Source organism: Centrocercus urophasianus, unplaced genomic scaffold, assembly GCF_019232065.1.
Source record: "Centrocercus urophasianus isolate 14NV4802_14NV808 unplaced genomic scaffold, USGS_Curo_1.0 seq_21, whole genome shotgun sequence".
NCBI classification, from domain to species: domain Eukaryota; kingdom Metazoa; phylum Chordata; class Aves; order Galliformes; family Phasianidae; genus Centrocercus; species Centrocercus urophasianus.
In genome coordinates this window covers 2,985,724-3,008,498 of record NW_024884767.1, presented here as the reverse complement: position 1 = coordinate 3,008,498, position 22,775 = coordinate 2,985,724, and the positions used below count along the sequence as shown (strand labels likewise).

General features: G+C 40.9%; 1 protein-coding gene across 1 annotated transcript in view; it reads left to right on the top strand.

Annotated features, from left to right (window-relative positions):
* The first annotated feature begins 1,536 nt into the window (after positions 1 to 1,536).
* EDIL3 (EGF like repeats and discoidin domains 3) overlaps positions 1,537 to 22,775 on the top strand; it is a 270,179-nt gene continuing 248,940 nt past the window's right edge. The window contains exon 1 of the mRNA XM_042822916.1: positions 1,537 to 1,611. Within this exon, the coding sequence (XP_042678850.1) occupies positions 1,545 to 1,611 (67 nt within the window). The 5' untranslated portion in view covers positions 1,537 to 1,544. The remainder of the gene's footprint in view (positions 1,612 to 22,775) is intronic.

Genomic DNA, 22,775 nt, shown 5'->3' with positions numbered 1-22,775 from the left:
CTACTAACATCACAGTCGCTTAAGTAGATGCAACCTCAGTGCACGAAGACGTGTGTGCAGCACGTGCACAGAAGATACAGAAAAGTTTTGGTGAATGCTACCAGCTATTGTTTGTTCAGAGATATGCTGGAAGAAAGTCTGTGCGAATATCTCTGCTACTGCGGGCTTCATTAGTGGAGGGAGGAATTTTTTCCTCTAGCTAGCCTAACCTGCTGGGTAATTTTGCAGTGCACCACGGAGCCTCACACCCCTGTGCCGGGTGAAGTGGGTGTCTGCATGCACCTGTGCCCTGCAAGCAAGCAGAAAATGTTCTGGAGTCCTGGGTGCGGAGTGCCCTTTATCGAAGTGTGTTATTTCTAGTAATTTCATTGCTTAACCACCACAAAAAAACCTGATCCTTGTAATTCTGTCCTGAAACTGCGGTGTGTAGGAACTGAAATACCTCCAGTGTCAGAGGAAAATGCATTTAATTGCAGGCTCAGAAGTAAAAGCAGAGCTTTAGGGAAGAGCTGTCACCCTGCCACTTACCGGCTCTTAGACGCAGACAAAGGGCTTGTAAGGAGACGTTGGAAGCTGTGCGATGTTAGCCATCAGGAGGGATGACTTAGCAGGTCATTCCGCGGTATCTCCCTGTCATATGTATCAGGTTGATACTGTCAAGTGCATTCTTCTCACTCCGCAACTACATTAACATTTAATTCAGTACTAACACGGGCTCTTTCACTAGAGGTGATGCAAAATACAAATACGAAATATATGAAGAGTCTATTGTTTATCACTGGACTATCAGTGCTTACTTAACCCTTCTAGCTCTATCGTCAACCTGTACAGGTCAGGCAGGAAAAGCAGCACCCATGCTGCCAGCAGTGGTACCACGTAAGACCTTTGCCCCCTTCATCCTTTACATCTCGGTGAATTCACCGCCTTCTGCTTTCCTGCGGGGATTGTTGTGTGGGGCAGGCTGACACCCAGTCTGCGGCAGGAGGAGGAAGGAAGGACACTGATTTAGGATGAAACTCCCATTCACTACTGGAAGGCAGGACTTTCACCTTTCCCTCTGTACCTTCCGCGGGAAGAGGGCCATGAAGACAATACCAAGCAGTGCAGCAGCAAAACACAAATCCCCGACCCCAATCACACCTAACTTTGCCCGCTCCCAGACTGGGTCCTGGGACACCTCGCTCCCCGACGCGGCGGGGGCGGAGCAGGTGTCGGGGCGCGGCCGGGCAGCACCGCCTGCCGCCGGCACCGCCCCTCGGGAGCCGCTCGGAGCGGGTTCAGCGGCGGGACGGAGGCGGGTGCGCCGGCCAGGCTGGAGGCGCGGCGGCGGCACCTGGCGGGCGCGGTGGGGCAGCCTGCTTATTGCTGGTAGGGCGGCGGCAGCGGGAGCAGCGCTCGGCCCGGGGCCGCGCCGGGAGGGACTAGCCTCGCCTCTTGCATCTCGGGGAGGAGGAGGAGGCGGAGGAAGAGAAGGAGGAGGAGGAGGAGGCTCTGCTGCTGCTTTTCCGTCGGTAGTAGCGGCGCGGCTGCGGGAGAAGAGGAGGATGAGCCGTGCAGTGCTGGCCTGGCTGGTGCTCTGCGGGAGCCTGACGGCGCCGCGCCTTGCCCGAGGTGAGCGACGGGGACGGGTCGGGTCGCGGCTCTCTCGAAGTCGGAGCCCAAGTGCGCGGGGTCCGGGGGCGGGTCGTGGGGCGCCTCCGCCGCGGCTTTTCTCTTACTGCCGTTTACAGATAAAATACTTCCCTGCGTTCTAAATAGCCGACAAGCGAGCCGTCCTCCGGCACGTTCTGTTTAGAAACTATGCTTAATTATTGTGTGGGGGAAGAGCTACCATGAGAGATTAATCCAGACGAGCTGCTGAGAAGATTTGATAATACCCGCAGAGCTGTGCACGTCTCTTTTTCTTGCCTCGCCGCCCCCAGCCATCGGGCTGGGAGCCGCGTACCCAGCGCGGTGCGGAGCAGTTCGCGGGCACGTCCGGGGGTACGGCATCGCGGCAGCGCTAAGCAGCGCTCGGCAGGCGACCCGCCTCTCCTTAACTAGGGCATCTCTAGACGGAGCACCAGAGGCGCCTTCTCTGTCTCTTGTGCCTCCCCCGCTGGAGGGGAAAAAAAAAAAAAAAAAAAATAAAGTCCCAAAAGCCAACTTTAGAGGTTTCCTGGTTTTCTTTATTGTTATTGGAAATAACCACTGGTGGTTACGTGGGTTTTCCGTTTTCGTATTTAAAAAGAAAAAAATAAAAAAGTTGCCGGAGCTCAGCTAGCAGTGGCGTGGGGCAGGGTGGGAGGAGAACGGTAGCCGCTGCCGCCACCGGGCCCCCTTTTCCCACCACAAGAAGCTCTCTGTGCCCCCACCAGTGCCCGAGCAGCGATGAGGGAACCCTCCGGAGGCAGGGACTGATGCTCTTTGTGGGGCTGCTTCTGTCCCTCCGAGCGCTGAGCGCTGGGAAGGCAAACAAACCTCGGGGGGCTGAAGACCTTTGTCTCATCCCGGTTGCTCCTTCCCTAAGCTTAATAGAACAAGTGTTATCCTAATGAGTAATATATTTTTTTCATTGTCTTGGACCTGTTCTCACCACTATTTGCCTTTTTTTTTTTTTTTTTTTTAATTTTAAAATGAAGCCAATGTATCAGTAAAATTGAATATTTTATTAGATCCTAAATTATTCAGCATTGTAGCTTCTCAAAATCCAATAACATTCACTCAGTTGCAGCGAGCATGCGATGGCTTATGCAATATGTCCTTGTACCTGCGGTTTATGCCTAAAGTCTTTTAAACACAAAGTCTAGGCATGCCATAAATACTTTGCATTGGACTTCTGTACGACTGAGGTGTCTTCTTATTTGAGTTTATGATCTAGCAGTGTTTTTAGGTAACTTCAGAACAGAGAGAACTTGATAGATTTTCTAGAGACAAGAAATAGAAGGTAAGAGTCCATTTGTTCTGCAATTGCTTAAGCTGTAATTGTTCAGCTAAAGGGTTGTCCTTGGCTTTCAAAATGGAACAGAAGGAATTATTTATTTTTTTTTTTTAAGCTGCAGCAGAATAAAATACTGCTTGACAAGTCTGACATAGTGGGTTAATTTTGCTCACTATTAAAACTTTGAATAGGTCTTCTCAATTCATGATAAGTGAAGTAACAAACTCTTTGGAGAGTGATTTTTGAACAGCACAAAATTTTTTGTGCATCCTTTGAGTATGAGTATATTTAGATAGTGAAGTAAAATGAGTATATCATGAACACCTGTGGTAAAATCATGTATGCTTTGGCCAGTTGTTCATTGCTTTCTTTGAGGGATAAATTCCACCTGCAGATCAAAGTTTGGTCGCATAGTTCATTGCTGACCAGTGTTTGAAGTCTACAGTCAGATGAAAAATACAAACTGTCTGTTCAGTAGAGCACTGAAAAGTAATGGTGATGATCAACTTCCTGTTGATAAATATCAGCTCAAATACTTTCCTTACTTCTGGTATTTGGAACATATACGCGGTGTTTCAGCATATCATTTTGATAAAGGGGGGAGGCAGAACTGGGAGAGGGGTAGGTGATTAGTCTTTCAGTGAAGATGGGAATCTTCTTTGTGACTGGTCTGATAAATTAGGAATCTCATGCACTGTAACAGGAATCTGTTCTTCAGAGATGTGTTTATATGCATGTGTACAATGAAACAAGATTTCAGGGGTGCTGTGACTTCTACTGCGCAGCTTGCAAGGAAGGTGTTAGTGCATTTTTAACAACTGGTGTCCTCTTATATTCATTTCCAAACAGCTATGAAGGTTTACATTTGCTTTGGTTGCTGTTCCTTAGTCAAATCGCAGCAAGAGCAAATCCAGTGTTTCACTATGCAGTGGACAGGCAGTCACTACAGAAGTGACTGCAGAGTCTACAAGGGATGATTTCAGATGGAGGAGGTTCTCATCTCATCTGATGATGAGATGGAGGACTGCATCTCATCTACAGAAGTTCCTTAGTCCTAGCACAGATCTTTTTGGAACAAATAAGCACAGGGCTAGCTATCGGTTTCAGAAGAGCGACTGAGGATTGGGATCAAATGGAAGGAAAACGTAATTTAGAACTGATAGCTATCTTAGTTCCCAGATTTACCTCATGGAATGGGGTAAGCCGATCAGCTACCATGATGATGATGCTGTGATCAAATCAGTGTATTCCAAGCTTGTACATTAAATGCTTTTGCAAAGGGGTCTTCTGAAGGTTTTGCCGTTTGAGTTGTCTTTATCACAGAGCTGATCCTTAAATTGTAATTGTGTGTTTTGACTTCACTTGATGTGGAATTTTTATGTATCGTGTGCCTAGAAATGATGCTGGTGTTGCCAAAACCAAGCAGATCCCATTGTGCTTTAATTTGCAGCTGTGTTCTGTGAGCCTGAGATGAAATATTTCTGAACTTTAAAGGAACTGTTTCAGAGATGTTGCTTTTTCTCTGTTACAGTGGGAACCTTCACTCCCTCTGAGGCTTAAAAGTGTATGTATAGCCTCTTCTGCGGCTGGAATGAGCTGCAATGAGTAAAGCTGCAGAGAAACATGAGAGGTAAACTGTAGGTTTGTTCCCATGTAGCTATACCAAAGGACTGAAAAGATCACAAACGCTATTAAAGGTCAGCATTCTTCTGTTTCACTGAACACCTTTGCCTCTTTGGACAGCATCTGCTTCTGTACTAACTGCTGACAGTGTGACCCTGCATAATGATTTCCACTGTTCTTTTAACAAATTACATTTGTATTCAAATTGATTTTCCATGACTGCTCATATAGCCTCCAGAAAGCATATATAGCAGATACGCTTTTGCATCCAGTGTGTCTGGTCAGCCTAGGACAGCATTTGATGTCGAGCCATTCTATCTTATAACTAGAATTAATAGTCCTGCTGGTATTATTGTTTTTTGTGTATGTGTTTTGTTGTTTTTTAAGTATCCAACTTTGCCTTTCTCTGCCCTGCTTATATCCTTTATATTGTTTTTCAGAGGTTGTATTTTATACAGAGCTGTGTTTCAATGATAGCATAGTGAAAAGGATCACTGTATTATCTTGCCTCCCTCCCCCATTTTTCCAATTACCGTCCAGTTGAAAATCAAGGTAATGATCCACTTTGGAAGTTATTTCAGAAGACAAAAGCTTTGCATTAGGAGGCTGTTCTTTATGCCTTGAGCTAGCTATTTGTACAGCACTTATCCGTACAGCAGGGCTGGCATACTTGTAGCCAGATATCCCATCAGTGTAAGTAAAGGCAACGGAACCTGACCCTGGAAGAGTGATGTTTAGGGGACTGCAAGAGTTGGAGTAAGTCTGTATCAATCTAAAATGTTGTGAATCTCATTGCAGTCACTGTGTTACTGCTTTCTCTACTTTTTAAAAAAGTATGTATTTACTTCGAACTTACATGAGCTCCAGAGCCAGGAGTGTATCTGAAATCCTAGAGGATCATCCACATCACACTACAAATGATGTTTGGGTGCCCTGAGGCCGTGCTGCCTCAAGTTAGAAAGAGTATGGACTGAACATCAAAACGACATTAATTTCTCTCAACTTTTTAAGAAATGTTTTCACACTGAGAACGTATGTTTACTTTTTATTATTCAGATGACACATTAGGAAATGATGTGATAAGGAGATGCAAAACTAAATCAGGATTCTAAGTACCTTAAGATTTACAAACTTAAAAACCCTGGAAATTGCTGTGATATAATGGAGGACCTGCACACATTTTTCATATAAAGAGTGTGAAGCAGGGATGTAAGAAGAAAGCCAGTGAGAGTGTAAGTTCAATGCGCTGTGTCAGTGATAATGGCTCTATGCTTCCTTTTTGTTTTACTAATCAGCAAGCTGTGTAACTTCCCATCACAGTGGGAATGTTCTATTTTAAGTTTAAAAAACCGAGAAGTGAAATAGACCATGAGTTTCTGGTCTGAGCAGCAGGCATAGGGAGAATGCTCTCCTTGCTCGTACCCAGGGCAGGAGCATTGCAGTCCAGGTGGGAAGGCAAAGGAGTGAGCAAAAGACGTGGTCAGCGTGGGTCAGCTTTGGAGTACTTCAGATTGCAGATCTGAATCCGAGCTCCAGTTTTGCTTTTGCACAGCTGGACTTTCTCGGCCTTCTTTTCTTCTTCCTTTCCTGCTTCCATTGTAACTCTTTCCTTTTTCATAATTGTTTTCAGTATTAAACAACGCAAGGTTTGCATAGCCAGACCATAGCCATGCTGTCAGGAAAAAAACTACAGTTTAGACCTATGTGACTTCTTTGTCTTTGAGTATCTTTGATTATCCTCTGAGCAGTAACTTTGACAGAGCTGAAAGAAGTAGAAGACGATTGCTTTGCCAATTTTTAGCTGCAGTAATTTTATTTGCCATGCTTCTGTGTAGGGAGGCTGACAGAATTTTTATAAAAACTACTTTTTTCCTATCGTTGTCAAGATGCTGTGTCAACCTGTGTAATTATGGAGAACTGTGACAGCAGTGCGTAAATAACAGTAATTTCTGCCCTGTGATTACTCATGTCTGTTGTAGCTTCGCTATTGTGGAAACCTACAGACAATTTAGGAAATACTTTTGGGTAAGTCTTGTAATGCAGCATGTGTGGAAAAACAGAAAACAAAGGAGGATTGATTTATTTTATTTTTAATATTCACATCTTCGTGTCCACGTCCTGTGTGTGCACGGCATCCTCTATCTCTGCTGGATATCACTGCATGCAAGCATTCCCTTTAATCCAGGCTTGCTCTCCGATTATTCTCTATTACAGTCCCATAGGCCATACCACTTTAATCTGTTTGCCAGTTTTCATTTTTCTAGCTAAGTATTATGTTTTCAGACAGTGGCATGGGCTTTGAGACTGTTTTTTTTTCTTATCCGTACCCTTTGCAGCTTTGCAACAAACAGAGATGGAGAAAATATCATTTGCTGTGTAACTTGTCAGGTTCCTTACTTCTATGAGAAATTGGGCAGAACTGCCTTACAAGGGCTTTTGTAGGTTAAAAAAAGATCTAGTAGTTGATTGCTCTCAGATGCTGTTCCAAAACTATTTAAAAACCTTTGAATGTCCATTTATTTGAACAGTTTTATGGAAAAAATTAGATTGATAGAATGAATTGGGAAATTTTGTGGTATTCTTATGGAAAGTAGCTAAAATGATGCATTAGTTCTCTGCTATTGATTCTAATTTCTTAGATGTTTCTTTAATTTCTCTAGGTGTGATCAAGCCCATCCTGTTCTAACCTCTTGATTTCTTTCACCAGGCTGGTATTTAATCTGGAGTACTTGCACAGCTGCATGTTTTCTTTCAGAAATGCAGTGTCTTCATACCCTGAAACTTATGCATATGCTTGTGCTTTATGGTTCCTGTAAATGACAGTTCTTGTTTTTCCTTTTACTTAACTCTTCCTGGAAAGGTGGATATTGTTCATGAAATGAGCCTGCTACTGAAGTCACGGTGAACAGCCAGAGATCAGCTCCCTCCCCCCCCATCCCCCCCCGAAAGAAGGTAATTGCAGTAACATCAGGCACAGTCAAGAATGTAGTAATCTCAGAGGTGTTGCATCGTTGGTGAAATCTGCTTGGTGAAGAAATTAAAGCAATGTTCTTAACCGGAATTCTGAAATCTTCTGAGTACAAATATGCTAGTTGCTGTTTACCACTGACGTTTCCCTAATTTCAGCACTGTTGATGGTCTTACACAGAGAAACAGTGCAGCTTTTTGGGTGACTTATGCCGGGGTCAGACAAAAGTGCAGGAGCTACTGGTGCAAGGAGAGCGATGGGAAGAGGGAGGGATGAGCAAGTGGTATGGTGCTGTTGGAAACTGGATGTTCCTTCATAAGGTTTTTGCAAGGGAAAAGTACAGATGCTTTTCTCAGTGGCAGCTTTGATATTTTTTCACAAAAAATGCATTTCTGAACTTACCCTTCAACTCCATTTTTCACTTCCGAGCTGGTGAATTTAAACCATTCTGAAAACAAGATCATGTGTTCCTCTACCCGAGCTGTAAAATGCCGCAGTCCTTCCTGCCCTTGTGTATAGGGAAGGCTGCTCTGAAAGTAATGCATCCTATTTTATGGTGATGTCTCATGACACTGGAAGTGGAGATTGGCGGTATGGCAGTAGAAGTTGAACCTTTCTACCAGCATTCTGTTACACGTTGTTGCCATGTAACAGATGGCAGCAGAGGGACAGTCTGACAGATTGGCTTCTGATGTGCACGTGAAACAAAGATGTGCCATTGAATTCCTCCATGTGGAAAAAATTGTGCTCATTAACATTCATCTATACTTGCTGAACTTTTATGGAGACAAACCAGTGGATGTGAGGCAATGGGTGGTGCATTTCTGAAGTGATGACAGCAATGGGAAAGACAAGCCACATTCCAGGTGTCCATGCACAGCTGTCACACCATAAAATGATATCTTGATTAGCTCTTCCATGCAGATTGGTGAGTTACGACCTGGGAACTGTATATGGAGATGGATACTGACTTCACTGTGTTGGAAATGATGGTGGCTACCTTGGAACATTGAGAAATTTTTACCAGGTAGGTGGGTCCTGTGAGTTGATCACACAGGAACAGAAAAAAACACTACATGCAAGTTTGGCTGGACCTGATGAATCAATATGAGGCTGAAAGTGACAGTTTCCTGGATCACATCATTACTGATGGTGAGACATGGAGTCATCACTATGAGCCAGAGCCAAAACTATACTCTGTGGAGTGGTGACATGTGAATTCCCCACTGAAGTCTAAAAATGCAGCCCTGACTGGGTAAAGTGATGTGCAGTGTGCTGGGATAAAGATAGGGTGATCCTTCTGGATTTCCTGGAGCCATCAACTCTGACCACTACACTGTGATGCTGATTAAACTGAAGGTTCAAAATTCCAGTCAGGTTAGAGAAAATGACAGACTTTCTCTGGCAACGTGACAACACCAGGCCCCATACCAGTTTGAAGACTGTGGAGCACACTGTCTGTATTGGCTAGACCGTCCTACTCATCCACTGTACAGCCCAGATTTGGCACTTTCTTCCGTCTGTTCAGGTTAATGAAAGATTAACTATATGAGCAACATTTTCCTATTGAAGACACCACTGCTGGTCACCTCCACTAATGCAAATTTTAGCAGGGATGGCACACAGACTGTTACTCATCATGGTGAAAATGGTGGTGACTATGTAAAAAAATAATGTTGTTTAGCTGAGAATTTGTTAAGTGGTGCTATTCTGCTCTTTGTATCTGTTGTAATTTGCATTTAGAGTAGCTGATACATTCTATCCTGTTGAGACCAGGTACAAAAATCAGATCTATGACTACTCTTTGTGAGTAGTCATTGTGTTTCTGTCTGTGTACTTGTTGAATTCTTGTGGCTGTAGGAGCAAATTCTGTGTTTCTCCTGCACCTCCTGGTCCAAAGCATCTGCCTGCTACCTCACTGTCCTGGGGCCAATTATGTGCCAATTAACAAAAATGTCCCTGGTAGGTTATTTGATGAGGAAAGATTACAGTGTTTTTCTTCCCTAATTATTTTACACCAAATATTTAGTTTATGGATAAAGATCGCTCCCTGGCCACAGGCAGCAGGCAGGACGAGATGCCTTCCTGACAAATTCTCCCCTTGTTCCTAAGCAAGTAAATTGAATTAAAGCTGCTGGTGAGCAGATGTGGCTCTGGCTTCTCTTCTCAGCTAAAGGCTGAGCAGGGAGAGAGAGAAGCAGCCAAAATGTGTAAAACTTCATGCTTCAGTTACTGTACGAAACTCTTCAGAATGTTGACCTAAAGTATTTTGGTTGTTTGTTTTGCTAGCAGTTCATACACATGTGTGCATGCTGAGTCTGGAGCACCTTGCCCTGAACGCTGTGGGTTCCCCATCCCTAGAGGTGCTCAAGGCCAGGTTGGATGTGGCCCTAGGCAGCTTTGTCTGCTGGGAGGCAGCCCTGCCCATGGCAGGGGGTTGGAGCTCGATGATCTTTGAGATCTCTTCCAACCCACAATACTATATGATTCTGTGGTTCTATGAGTATTTACTGAATATGTGACTTGATGAGGTGCCCTGACTTCATGAGGCAGCGTACCCCATGTCAGCCTCACACCAGCTGTGGAAGAGCTGTGTCTCTTCCTGGGGTTCTAGTAGACAATTTTTGATTTATTTTTAATGTGTTTCCACTGCAAAGCAATCTGCAACTAAAAATAGATCCCTTGCTTTCTTTTCAAGTAGTGAATTGTGTTTATGATGTTACCCTTCATGAAAAAAATCTGGATGAAATTTTAAATCCCCACTAAATGTTTACTTCCAAGGCAAAGAAGGGGAGGAGGGACGTGTCAAATCTGTGTCCCATGGTAACTGGTAAAGATCACTCAGATTTGATGTCGGTCATTTTTCTGAACTGGGTTTTTCTTCTAAGGCAGCACCATTTTCTGATCTGAAGAATTGTATCAAGAAACATTGGGACAAGGAAATTTCCATCTTTATGCTTCTTTCATTCTTCAAGATTCGAGAAGGTATGCTTTCACCCTGTAAAGCCTGGAAAATTCCAGTCCGGTAGATACTGCTGCTGCTTATGATAGCATCTTCCACAGTAATCTTTTGTCTCATGTTACACCATGCTTTTATTTTCTTCACCTGTCTATTGAAGTATTCACCTTCCAAATGACACAAAGAGAGTCCATGAAGTCTGAAAACAAGCATCATGTGGGAAGGTGTCTATCACGAAGAAAAATAATGAGATTTGATAACATGAATCTGCAAAAAGCCAGGATGTTAGGTCCTCTATAAAGTAGACTCTTGCATTACAAGCACTGCAGCTGCTTGCACGTGGATTGTAGTGCTTGTGTATGTGAGCTGTTCGCATGCTGGTGATATTTACACAAAGTCTTGCAGGGGTTTCACAAACAGCTAATCTTCTCAAATTGCTGTTTCAGGAGAACTCTCAGCTGGTGTTATTCCATGTTCTTGCTTTATTACTGCATATGCAGAAGATTCTCATTTCTTTTTCATTTTCAAAATGAAGTGTTAGAAGCTTTTAAAATTCAAATTGCAAATGCGTATTCTGTTTACAGTGTGGTACATGAATTTTGTAACAGTTGGAATAATTTTTAAAAGCCTTTAATATAGGATCTCAGAACAGATTTTCTGTAGAAAAAGCAGCTTCAGAGCAAGTATAGTTTTGTTCTGCCCATTTTCCTGTTAAGATATGGCAGTAAAATTACTGAAGATTTTAGACATATTACATCTGTTCTTTGAAAGAGAACAGCATAAAAGACATAAAATTACTGTTCTAGTAGATTACAAGCTATAGAGTATATCTGCTAAAATTGACTTTGTAGTAGATGCTTCTTTTAAATCGATGCAGTTTAAAAATAAAATACTAACTTCTTTTGGATCATACCTTCCCTGAACGATGCAATAATGCTGCATCGACCTGTTCTTCAGCCTCATAGGCAGTGCCTCAGTGCTGAGCTCTGAGGAGCAGCCCCAAGGCCGCAAAGGGATATGAGCACTGATACTTGACCAATGGATGGGTTAAAATACTTGTATGTAAGACTCCTACTATTGCAGACAGGGTGGAAAGGAAAAGTATTTACTCTTGACCTTCTTCGCGGCATAGTACAGCCTTTATTTTCCTGATAAACGTGGAAGAAATTGTTGGTATGGAGTTTGTGGTGGTGTTCCTAGGGCTGTGTAGATGTGCTGACATGATCCTGACAGAGCTTGTGGGTGATCAGTCTGTCTTAAGTGGTGTGAATTCTAAAGGAATGTCTTGCACGGGAGAATGGAGCATTACTGCATGACCATGCTGTTCTTGTGGCAGCTTTTGGCTTTTTCTAAAATTATCTATAAGCACCAACACATGACAGGTCTTTATATAGTATTTATGTTCTGCAGTATTTAACAAATTGTTGATAATGGTGGTGACAGTTATAAAGAAAGAAAGCATTTTGCATTCAGTGCAGCCAACTCAGTCTTCCAAATTTTCTGGGAGCATTTCCCTGCATTAGAAATGACTATATTTATCCTTGGTATCTGTATAGTGACCTAGTTTATTTATCGCTAACTGCTCTGAATTTTTAGACTGCCTGTGCTGTTGTCTGGAAGAGCAAAGAGATTTTTTTTTTGTTTGTTTGTTTATTTTTGTGAGAAGAGGTGCAGTTCTCTTTTGTTTGCTTGGATTTTTTATTTCTTTTAAGCCTCTGGCTCTTATAAGATCCTACTTTCTTCCTTTGAACAGAGGCTTTCTGTGCAGTTTGTCCATTCTCCTGGAATTCTCCTGATATTCTGAAAGCTTTCTACTAGATCTAAAAATTACCACTGTTACTGGAATGGCCAACGACTAGAATCAGTGGATATTGCAGAACAGTTAGAGCTGAAAGTTCAGGCAAAGCCTTCACTTTGTCAAACACAATGTTATTTGAAAATGTTTTTCATATTTAGCATTTTCATTGTACGTTAATCTGCTGCTGCTTTTCTCTGGATTGGAATTTTATTGTTTCTTTTGTATCCTCTTCTTTTTTCTTTTCCTAATGTTGAACTGACTTGAGCTTCTGGATTTCTGATTTTTCAATCAGTTCTTCAAAGACCAAGAGGTCTGATAGATATTCATCCAAAATTGATGTTGGAAGTAGGTCACTATTCATGTTTAACTCTTTCAGGAATCTGGATTTTTGTGGCTGATGTTAGTTTTGACAACCCTGTGATATCTCTTGAATACTGTGGAATAACTTTACACCAAAGCTTCCTCTAGATTAATGCCTGCAGCTTTGCTGAAACCATTATCTGTTTTGCAAGCTGTCTCTCTGTGTCCAAATCCAGTAATTAAGTCTCCAAATCATGTATGCCTGCTTTTTTTATTATGATAAGTAAATTTTTGGGTTTCATGTTTTCCCTTTGGGAAAGAGCTGCAGTAGAAAACTCACTAGAGGATTAAAACCTCTGAAATTTTGGTTTGTTGCATTACATTTTCTGGTTTGGACTCATCTCTTAGACAAAAACAGAGGAAAAACTGGCAGCACTGCATTAGATGTGTTTGTTCCCTAATTAGTGCAAGTTTCTTCGTGGTGTGATACGGAATTCTTAATCTGGGTTGCTTCACCTCTGATTTTGCAATTATAGGTACCAGGAAAAAGAAGTTATTGGAGATTCTCTGATAAGGGATGGATGCAGCCATCTTTGAACCTGTTATCTTATCATGGCTGTTTGGGGTGGTACAAAGAGATTGAGGCCAGTGATAGGAGGCCTGGCAAAGAAAGTCTGGAGTCATGGCTGTCTGGGACAAGTGATTTAGTGTGATACTGCATGCAGAAAACAGAGATATTAAATGCTGCCTTTGCCTTGGTCCTTCACAGCCAGGTCTATAGCTATTCCCACATCCAACATGGGCTGTAATAAATCGGATGAAAAAGTTGGTTGGATGAAGGGACTTGGAGGGCAATTATTGATATTGGCTTACAGCAACTGGGGAATTGATGGGGTCTGTCTGGTTACTCGTTTAACATCTTCATCCATTACCTGGAGGAAGTCATGGGGGGCTTTTTGAATGAATATGTGAGTGACACAATTTGCATAACCACAGAATGCCCCTGAGGGCAGGGCTGCCACCCAGAGAGGCCAGACTGGGTGAAAGGGGTAGCAGGAATCATAAAAAGGGACAAATACGAAGTGCTGCCCTAAGAAGGGAGAGCTGCTCTAAGGTGGTCTCTTTGGGATACCCAGCTCAGGAAAGACCTGGATAAACTGAGATATAAGGTCAGGGGAGACCTCAGTAGTAGTCAGGACTGAAGACTGTGCCCTGCAAGGGAAGGCTGCAGGACTGTGGCTGGTTCAATCCTGGGAGATTTTGGCATTCCAGTGGCAGCCCCAGTGTATGTGGGAAGGAAATCAAGGAGACTGAAGATGGACTCTGCATAGTAGCACATGGTAGGAGAGTAGAAATTCATTGTTTAAATTTGATCCTTGCTGTTGGGCAAGCGTGAAGAATTATGCCCCTTCCAAGACCCCTTTTGACCAGTGACGTGAGATTCAGATGGTTTTGTACAACTACTCTTCTGCAGAATACTGAGTTGTTTTTTTTTTTTCCTTTCTGGTAGAGGTTGAGGTTGATTTTATGTGTATACTGCCAACAACAAAATCTTAAGACCTGCTGCAGGGTACATCTGGTATTTTTTTTTTTTTTCTTTCTGTTTTTGGTTGCTGACTTATATTAATGATACACAACAGTTATAAAATAATCGAAGCAATGTTAAAGCAAGCTGTAATTTTCAATGCGGTTTTGTTTGGTGGTTTTCTTTTGCTTTTATACTTTTTTTGCTTTGCAGTTTTCCCTTTGCAGTTTTGTGATTAGGTGTGCTGGCAGTAAGAACCTGAAACCAAAGATTTACTTTCATTATTAACTTCCCTTTATGCTTGTTTATGAAATATAAATGGAATAAAATGGTTGACAATACATAAAAATTCTCCCTGAACATTTTCCATCCTTGAGATGTTAATAATGGAAACATCCAGTTTCCAGATTGTGACAGAAAAACATCTATTTCAAGGATATTGGAATGAAGTTATAAGTCTGCGTTTTAAAATGCAATCTTGATTTGGCACAGAAGATCTTAGACAGAAACCTCCTGCTAAGATGATGAGATTTACAGATTTAAGATTCAGTGATCATGCAAAGAGTTTAATAGTTCTGCTGATATGAGTGTTAAGGGAAGAAATTAAAATGAACTGAATTGGTGATTCATTTTGGTTACGCTCTGGGGAAAGACCAGACATTTCCTAATAATTAATTATCTAATTTAAAACCTCCTTGTTTCTTGGCTGAAGTAAGAAGCTAGCTATTTTGTAAAAGAAAGCAGCTGATCTTTAAAACTAATGGGAAGTGCAGTTATATTTCTCAGAAAAGCTATATGCTCTTCAGTTCATGAGGCTCTGCTTCAAGGAATTAGTTTTGAGCAAATTAGCCAGTAAAAGAAGGTACCTTGAACTGATTTATTAATAAATGCTATGTATAAACAGCGATCATCAGTATGGCAGTCTGCATAGGAAGAAAAAAATGTGCATGAATTGCACAGTATTGGTTACTGACCATTAATCATGTGCTGTCTCTTACTTACATATTAAATGCTTCTTTTATTTGAAAAACGAATAAATATGGCTTGAATAAGCTGAACAGTTACAGAAAGTTTTCATTGCCTTTGATTGCCTTATTGCAAGTAGAGAGTGCTTAGTATTATTTACAGTAGAAAAGACACAATCTTGCAATGCTGCAGATTCTGAAAATGTATTCTTGAATGTAAACATTTTGCTGTTTATTATGGAAGTTATCACCTAGAATTATATTCAGTGTCAGTATTCGAATTCCTGTAGTTTCCTCTAGTTCTATAGGGAATATCTCTCAGCCAAATGTGCCACTGTGAGAACCCTGATTTATGAGTATCCTTTCCATTGTTAACTTTTTCATTACAATTCTGAAATGGTGCCAGTGATGCTGATACGACATTGGTGGCATAATGTGTGGAGGATGCTTATTATCTTTGACAAAAAAGTTGCTGATTTCTGTTACTCCTATTTAGTGCATTTGGCTGCAGGAATAAGTTGACTGTGTTTTATTTTCAAGCCACTGGCTTGATTTTCAGTTGTGCTACTGCCATGCTACTGTTACTGTAATTTGAAGTCTAGTGCATGAAATTGCTTTGCAAATGTTACGGTTGATAATTGGGCTAGGCAGTACTTTTCTGTTTTTGCAAGAAACTGTTCTGAGTTGCAGTAGAGCCGATGACGTGGTACAAGTTTTCACGGCTAGTTTTTTATTAAGTAAATCTGTACTGCTGGCTTTAAATATCTCTAATCTCACAGTCTCTAGGGGTGCATCAGCTGGCACCACTGCATTGTATATAGCCAACTGTACAAGGAAACAAATGCCAAAACATTGCAGCTTAAAAATACTGGCGGTACATAAGTGGTAGCTTAATGAAGTATGAGACAGCAATGGTCAAAATGGCTGTAGTGCTGATTTGCTATGAGTGTAATAGTATGACAAGGAGAGTTTTAAGGACGGGTTCAAAGAAAATGAAAGGAAGCTTTGTTGAACTTCTGAGGGGGGGAAAAAAATCTTTCCAAGGCTAAATGGCAGTGTGGAAGAGAATGAAACACATGTTGATTTGGATATGACTTCTTGAGTACATGGAATGTTCTGCTAGGCTTCTTGTTACTGAGTAAGAGATGATATGTTGGAAAGATCCTTTCAAAGAGCTTTGAAAATACTGAGTAGTGACATAGGCTAGATGTGATAAGAAAGGTGAGAAAATGGAGTAATGATCTAGTTAAAGCAAAATGCTTGTATAATACTCCACAGTAGTATTCAGAAAGTCATCATCTATTCCATTTCTGAAAGCACAAGTGAACGATGACAAATCAATACAAATTCAAGCAAATGAGAACTTGTGATAATTAGCTGTGCCAATGGATTGGAAAGGCTGTGTCTTACGGATGCAATTAAAGGAAAAATTCAGCAGAATGTCAGCCAGCAGTGATCCCAAATTTCTCCCTTTTTAGAACCAAATGGTGAGCAAAGAAGGTGATCAGTATTGCAGTGTTCTTGTACAGTATAAGCTTTTGTAATTGAAGATTATTCACATAAAGTGAAGCAGTACAGGTATCTGAAGTGTTAGAGGGAGTAGTTTAATTATTAGTTAAGCTAACAGAATGAAATAGAAATTTAAACAAGGGGTGATGAACCTGTAGTAGAGATTTTGGTGGGGAAAAAAATTGAATTCATTTCAGTCTTAATCCCTTGTGACGTTTTTTTTAAAGGGAAAGAGTATACAGGAAAGTCACTTATTCAGAAGGATTCCACTATTTATGAAATGTGGGAAATAGTGAGCTCCCAGAGCAATGTACATATACAGGAATTACACTGTGCTGGGTTGAAGATGTGAGATCCTTATACTCTCCACTCAAGGAAATGAGATCTAGGTGCCTTGGTCAGGTGTGCTCTGAATTTATCCAAACTAACCTGAATAATTAGGGGACTGCAGCCTTGGAAAAGTCATGCAGTCAACAGAGATCATTTCAGATTTAGGTCATGAAGGCCAAGGTGTTCGATGTTTGTGGTCAAAAAACGCACCGTCAGTACAAATGATATAATATTAAACAAAACTGAAAGTATCATCAGCCTTTTTTTTTTTTTTTTAAAGTGATCTGATAGACGATTTAATTGTATTGACTTTCAGAAACTTATTTATCTTAGGCAGTATCTGAGATTTTTAGAGAGCCATGTGTAATGACTCAACTCTTTAGGTACTAGGACATCTTTCAAGAGAAAAAGAAAGAAATGTGATATTGTGTTATGTGGCATTATTCAGAACTTACTGGTTCTGTTTAATATCTTTATTGATTATGTGGATGAGGGAACTGAGTGCAACCTGAGTAAGGTAACAGATGACAAGCTGGGAGGAAGTGTTAGCCTGAAAATATGAAGCCCCCATGGGATCTGGATTGGCTGAATAGAATAATGAAGGTTGGAAAAGACCTCTAAGATCACCTAGTTGAACTGTCCACCTGTCACCAATATTGCTCAATAAACCATGTTTCTAAGTACTACATCTACCCTTTCCTTAAACACCTCCTGGGATGGTGACACCATCACCTCCCTGAACAGCCTATTCCAATACTTCACCACTCTTTCTGAGAAGTTCTTCCCAACATCTGATCTGAGCCTCCCCTGACACAACTTGAGGCCATTGCCTCTCATCTTATTGCTGTTACGAGAAGAGGTTGAATCCCACCTCATTGCAGCCTCCTTTCAGGTAGTTGCAGAGAGTAGTGATGTCTTCTCTGAGTCTCCTCCAGACCAAAGACTGCCAGCTCCCTCAGCTACTCCTTGTAAAACCTGTGTTCCAGACCCTTCACCACTTTGTTGTGCTTCTCTGGGCACGTCAGGGGGTCAGTATCTTTCTTGTAGTGAGTGAACACAATACTCAAGTTGCAACCTCACCAGAGCTGAGTTCTGGAGGACAATCATTTCTCTGCTCCTGCTGGCTGCACTATTTCTAATACAAACCAGGATGCTCTTGGCCTTGTCACCTGGACACACTGCTGGCTCATGTTCAGCCAAGCATCAACTGGCATATCTGGATCCTTTTCTTCCATGAAGCTATCCAGTCACTCTACCTCAGTGCTGCAGTGTAGCATGGGGTTGTTGTATCCTTTTCTAATCTCCACTTTCAAAATATTTTAGTTATCTTGTGTTTAAATTGTATTCAAAAAGCTGTGTAAATGAATGCTTAAAGATAATGGAACATTGAGAAAGAGAGAAACTTCTTACATGTCTCCAGTCCGCACAAACTAAAAAGGAAATTGCATGTTCAAATAACTCTATGTTAACTTTGTCACAAAACAGTTGAAATCAAGTTTTCTTTTATTTTAAAGATGAAAAATCCTGGCAGTAAGCTGTAGCTAGAAATCAAGCAGATGAAAGATTTGTTACCTGGCTTTTTAGGGAGTGTGAAGGAGACCTGATTGGAAATCATCAGTCTTTTCATACTATGAAGCTCTTAAAATTTTAGATTGTTAGAAGATTGTTAGAAGATTTTTAGTGGACATTGTTTACTGCAAAAATAAAATGAGCAGAAGACAGATCTTGCAGTTTAATGCTTTTATTCAGACATACTGGAAAAAAAAAAGAAATGGCAGGCACCTTTGCAGAAGTAGTTGATTTCAGATGATAACAGAAGATTAACCACAGAAATACAAGTAATGAAGGTAATTTATGCTTTTGTCTCTATTGCCTTCTGTCAGCAGTTGCTGTTTTCAGGAGCCCTGTTTGCATCTGTTTGAAAGCATGCAAGTGGTTTTTAGGCATCTTTGAACTGCCCCTATTTCTGATAGCTGAAATGCTGGCCCTAGGTTTTTCACAACAAACAGAACATTGAAGGCTGCTCCATCCCTCTGTGTGAATTGTGCAAAGCTTTGGTTGCTGCATGAATTATGACTGGTCCACGTAAGAAAGTAATGTTTTCCTAGCACTTCCCGTGGCCATTTAAACTCAAGAGTTTGTTAGTATCCATCTAGCTCATAGTTAATAATTTTTTTTAAAAAAGCAAGCACATATTGCATTAAAATGTGTTCTGAAGAAAAGAGACTGGAATAGGTTGAACAGGTGGAACAGGAAGCTGTAAAGTAGTGAAGGTACGCGTGATAATATTGTGGACCTGTACTGTATCAGTAGTATTTCAAGTACCTAGGCATGATATTTAGTACTATCAGTTTGCCTGGGAAATTTCCTGCTTAAGCTGTCTTCCCCTGAGGTACGTATTTTTTTTCTTTACTTGCCTTTCTTCTAATAAAAGGAAGTAACAGGTGTATTTTGTTTTAGCATTGGATGTGAGCAGTGCCATGACATGTCATAAACTTTCTGGATTTTAATTTTTGCATAATAAAAGCTTATTTTAATAGTGAAAACAAACATTAGAAAATATTAATTTCTAAATCAATTCAGGTGAATTCCGCAGCTGCTTTCTGTGGTGATTGAGCAAGATGAAACAAACTCTCTTAGAGATCTTGTGTAGTTTGAAGCTGATTAATATTACAAGGATACTACCAGTGCCTGTGTGAGGAGGTCACACCCATTTTTGGTGGAGCTTGTGCTCCACCGAGGTCTCTGGAATGATGATGAAGTACATCGGATTACATTAAATGAAGTACACTTAAAAGGAGGATGTCAAGAAGAAGGCATCTATGCAAGTTATGAGAGGATGTGCAGGTGCAGCACCCTTCTCATGGTAACCTGAGAAACTTGTCTTCTCTATTGAACTGTCACGCTGGTTTTTTTTTTCTTTTTTTTTTTGCAGTGGTATTGTGTATCCATGGCTTGGTTGGAGAAGAATCAGGGAAATATTCATAAGAATTTAAGTAAAATCAGTGAAACGATGTGTTTGAATGAAGAGGAGAAGAATGTAACCTTTGCCAAATCCAAGCAAATGATTTCTCCCCTTTTTTTTTTTCTTTAATTTCTTCTGTTTATTGTTTGTGCATTAGAGTTTGTTTGTTTTCCCCAGTAACCAAAGTTATTAAATCCAGTTTTTAGAAAGGATGGTTTTGAGATCAGTGCATGAAGGGATTGTTTCCTGGTTACCAAGACCAACAGGTTTCAAATGCAAGTGCTTCAAAATCAGAGGTTTTAAATATAGCCCATTGTTGACATCTATGCTTGAGTTATATTTAAGCTGTTTCCCATTTCTCTCATTAGCTTCTTAAGTACTGAAGTTTTCAAGAGTAAGGAAGTAAATCATACTGATTACAGGCTTCGGTTAAACAGAAATAGTAATTTTCTGCACTAGAATTGCATGCATTTTTCATTTAAAAATAATTAGATGTATATAGTGAATTAGCTTAAAATTTCCAATTAAAACCACTGAGTAATATAATAGAAGAACTTCCTGAAGCAAATGAAATTCCAGACTTCTGTGACTATCTTCAGAAGAAAACGAATTTGTATAATGCATATTTTTTTGCACAACAGATGAAGTCACGGCTCTTCATAAAAGGCAGAGAACAAAGAAAAGATGAGTGCTTATGTTAGATATGCTTATGTTATATATGCTTATGTTAGCCGTAAGAATTGGATATTTCCTGGACATTGTGGGTAGTTATCAGAAATGTGGTTGCTCAGTTGGATGTTTGTGATTACCAAGGTATTTCAAATACTGTAGTAAGTAATAGAAGCCTAACAAAATAGTGAAAACCGCAGTGTATTTAATTCTATAGGGAAATGCATACATTCCTTCTTAGGTTTGTACATGAGCACCCAGTTATGTCCCCCTTCTGTTTCAATGGATGGAAACTGGATTTTTGGCTGCTGTTCAGCAGGGTCTTATGAACTCGGCAGTATGCTGTATTTACAGTTCTGTGGTTATCTGAAGTGGGAGTTATGTGTTTCCTTTCAGCAGTAATGCCACAAGAGGATTTAAATTATCTGGCACAATTTTAGTCAGCTACTATTCCAACAGAAAAGCCTGAGAAGAACAGAATAACCAAAATGATAGACTAGGGTAGATAAGTCAAAGGGAAGAGAGAACCATGTAGATAATAGTAACACCATCTTCAAGATTTAAACAATAAGTTGAATGCTTCATGAAAGATTCAGTCATGGGATTTTTTTTTTTTTTACCTCAGTTGTGTGTTACGAATGTGTATGATTGCTAAATTCTTGAGGAAAAGAAGGAAAACTGCCTCCAAATGAGTTTAAGTAAATCTGGTGTGTTTGTACATAAGAAACAAAGGATGTCTTCTCTGTATCTCTTGATAGAGTAGGAATGAGCTAGTGGCGGCTGAAGTTTGTGCAGTTTTTATAGATTTTATGAAGATTAAAATCATTTTTCTTGTTCATTTGGCTTGCAGACTCATTGAAAACTGACTCTTACCTGAATAAAAATCAACTCTAATGAAGAGCTAGTTAAAGTTTTGGAACATCCTGCATTTGATTTGAAGTATTCAGACCATGATAATAGATATAAATGCCATTTCCCAAGATGAAAATCGTATCTCAGGATTGGAACATTTTGTATCTGGGAATATGCCTTGTGCATTTCTAAGTATTTACCCTGGTGAAGACTATGTTCATTACCAGGAAGAGGATTTAGACTGTTACCCAGAATGATAGAAAAAAAAGTCAGAAACCATCAAGTGGCACTTGGTGGCCATTTTAGGCCATATAGGTGTATATGCTTTGCAGGTCTTTGTTTCATATGTAAAACTAAGAGATTAACTTTCAAAAGGTATTTCTTGAATCTACTTACCTGAGTTGCACCTATTGCCACTCCTAAAGCTGCTGCCTTTTGCAGTTCACAGCTTCTTGTTCAGCCAGTGGATGACAAAGGGATGGGTTTGAATGAGACTGAGACCATGTAGGTATGTAAAAGTGCTAGGGAAATAAGCAGAATCTTGAAAGACTTTCTTGAAGGTCTTTGTGGTTGAGACTTCTGACCATGGTACGAATTTCCAGGCAGAGCTGATACTCTGAACTGACTGGCTGGCTGCTTCAGTGAAGTGCACACAGAGTAGTGTGATGTTGCATAGTGACACATCTGCTGCAGTCAAAGAATAGCACTGTCCCAGCACTGTGCACACCTGTGTCCGCATGGCTCAGAGTGCTGTGTGAGTTCTGTTGCCTTCGGGGAAATTTGAGCTACTCTGGCATAGACTCGTTCGAGATAGTGTGCTTAAAATTTTTTTTGCCTGATGGAAACAGGAAAATGAAGTGGGAAGTATAAATAGCATTTCCCATCTCTTAACTTCGTCTAACTCCTGGCTTGATATAACAGCCATTGGGCAAATATTTAACTGTATTTATTGTGCTCTTTGACTTAGGTAGCAGCTTGCCTGTTAATTAGCCAGCCATATGGAAGATGGCAGTACTGCTGTAGGATCAATCACATCTGCAAACAGTCTGTGTGGAGCAGGTCATTCCTTCAAAGTGGAGAGAGCTGAACTGTCATAGCCCACACAGGGAAGCTTTAGAGGCAATCAGTTTTCTTTAGGTTGCTTTATTATATTATTTTTTTTGTGTACACACCATGTGTAACCACAGCCCAGTATATGCTGCAAGCACTTTGCCCCTCTGTTGCATTCGTCCAGCACTGGTGGAGCACTGCTGAGGGTGCTCAGCAATGGTTGTGCCAAAGGCAAATTGCACATCCCTGGAGCAAGGGAGCAATGCAGAGGAAACAGGGTTCTGTCATCTGCAAAAATCTTCCAAGTGTTACTCCTTGCTCAGGGCTCTGCCTGAAGGCACA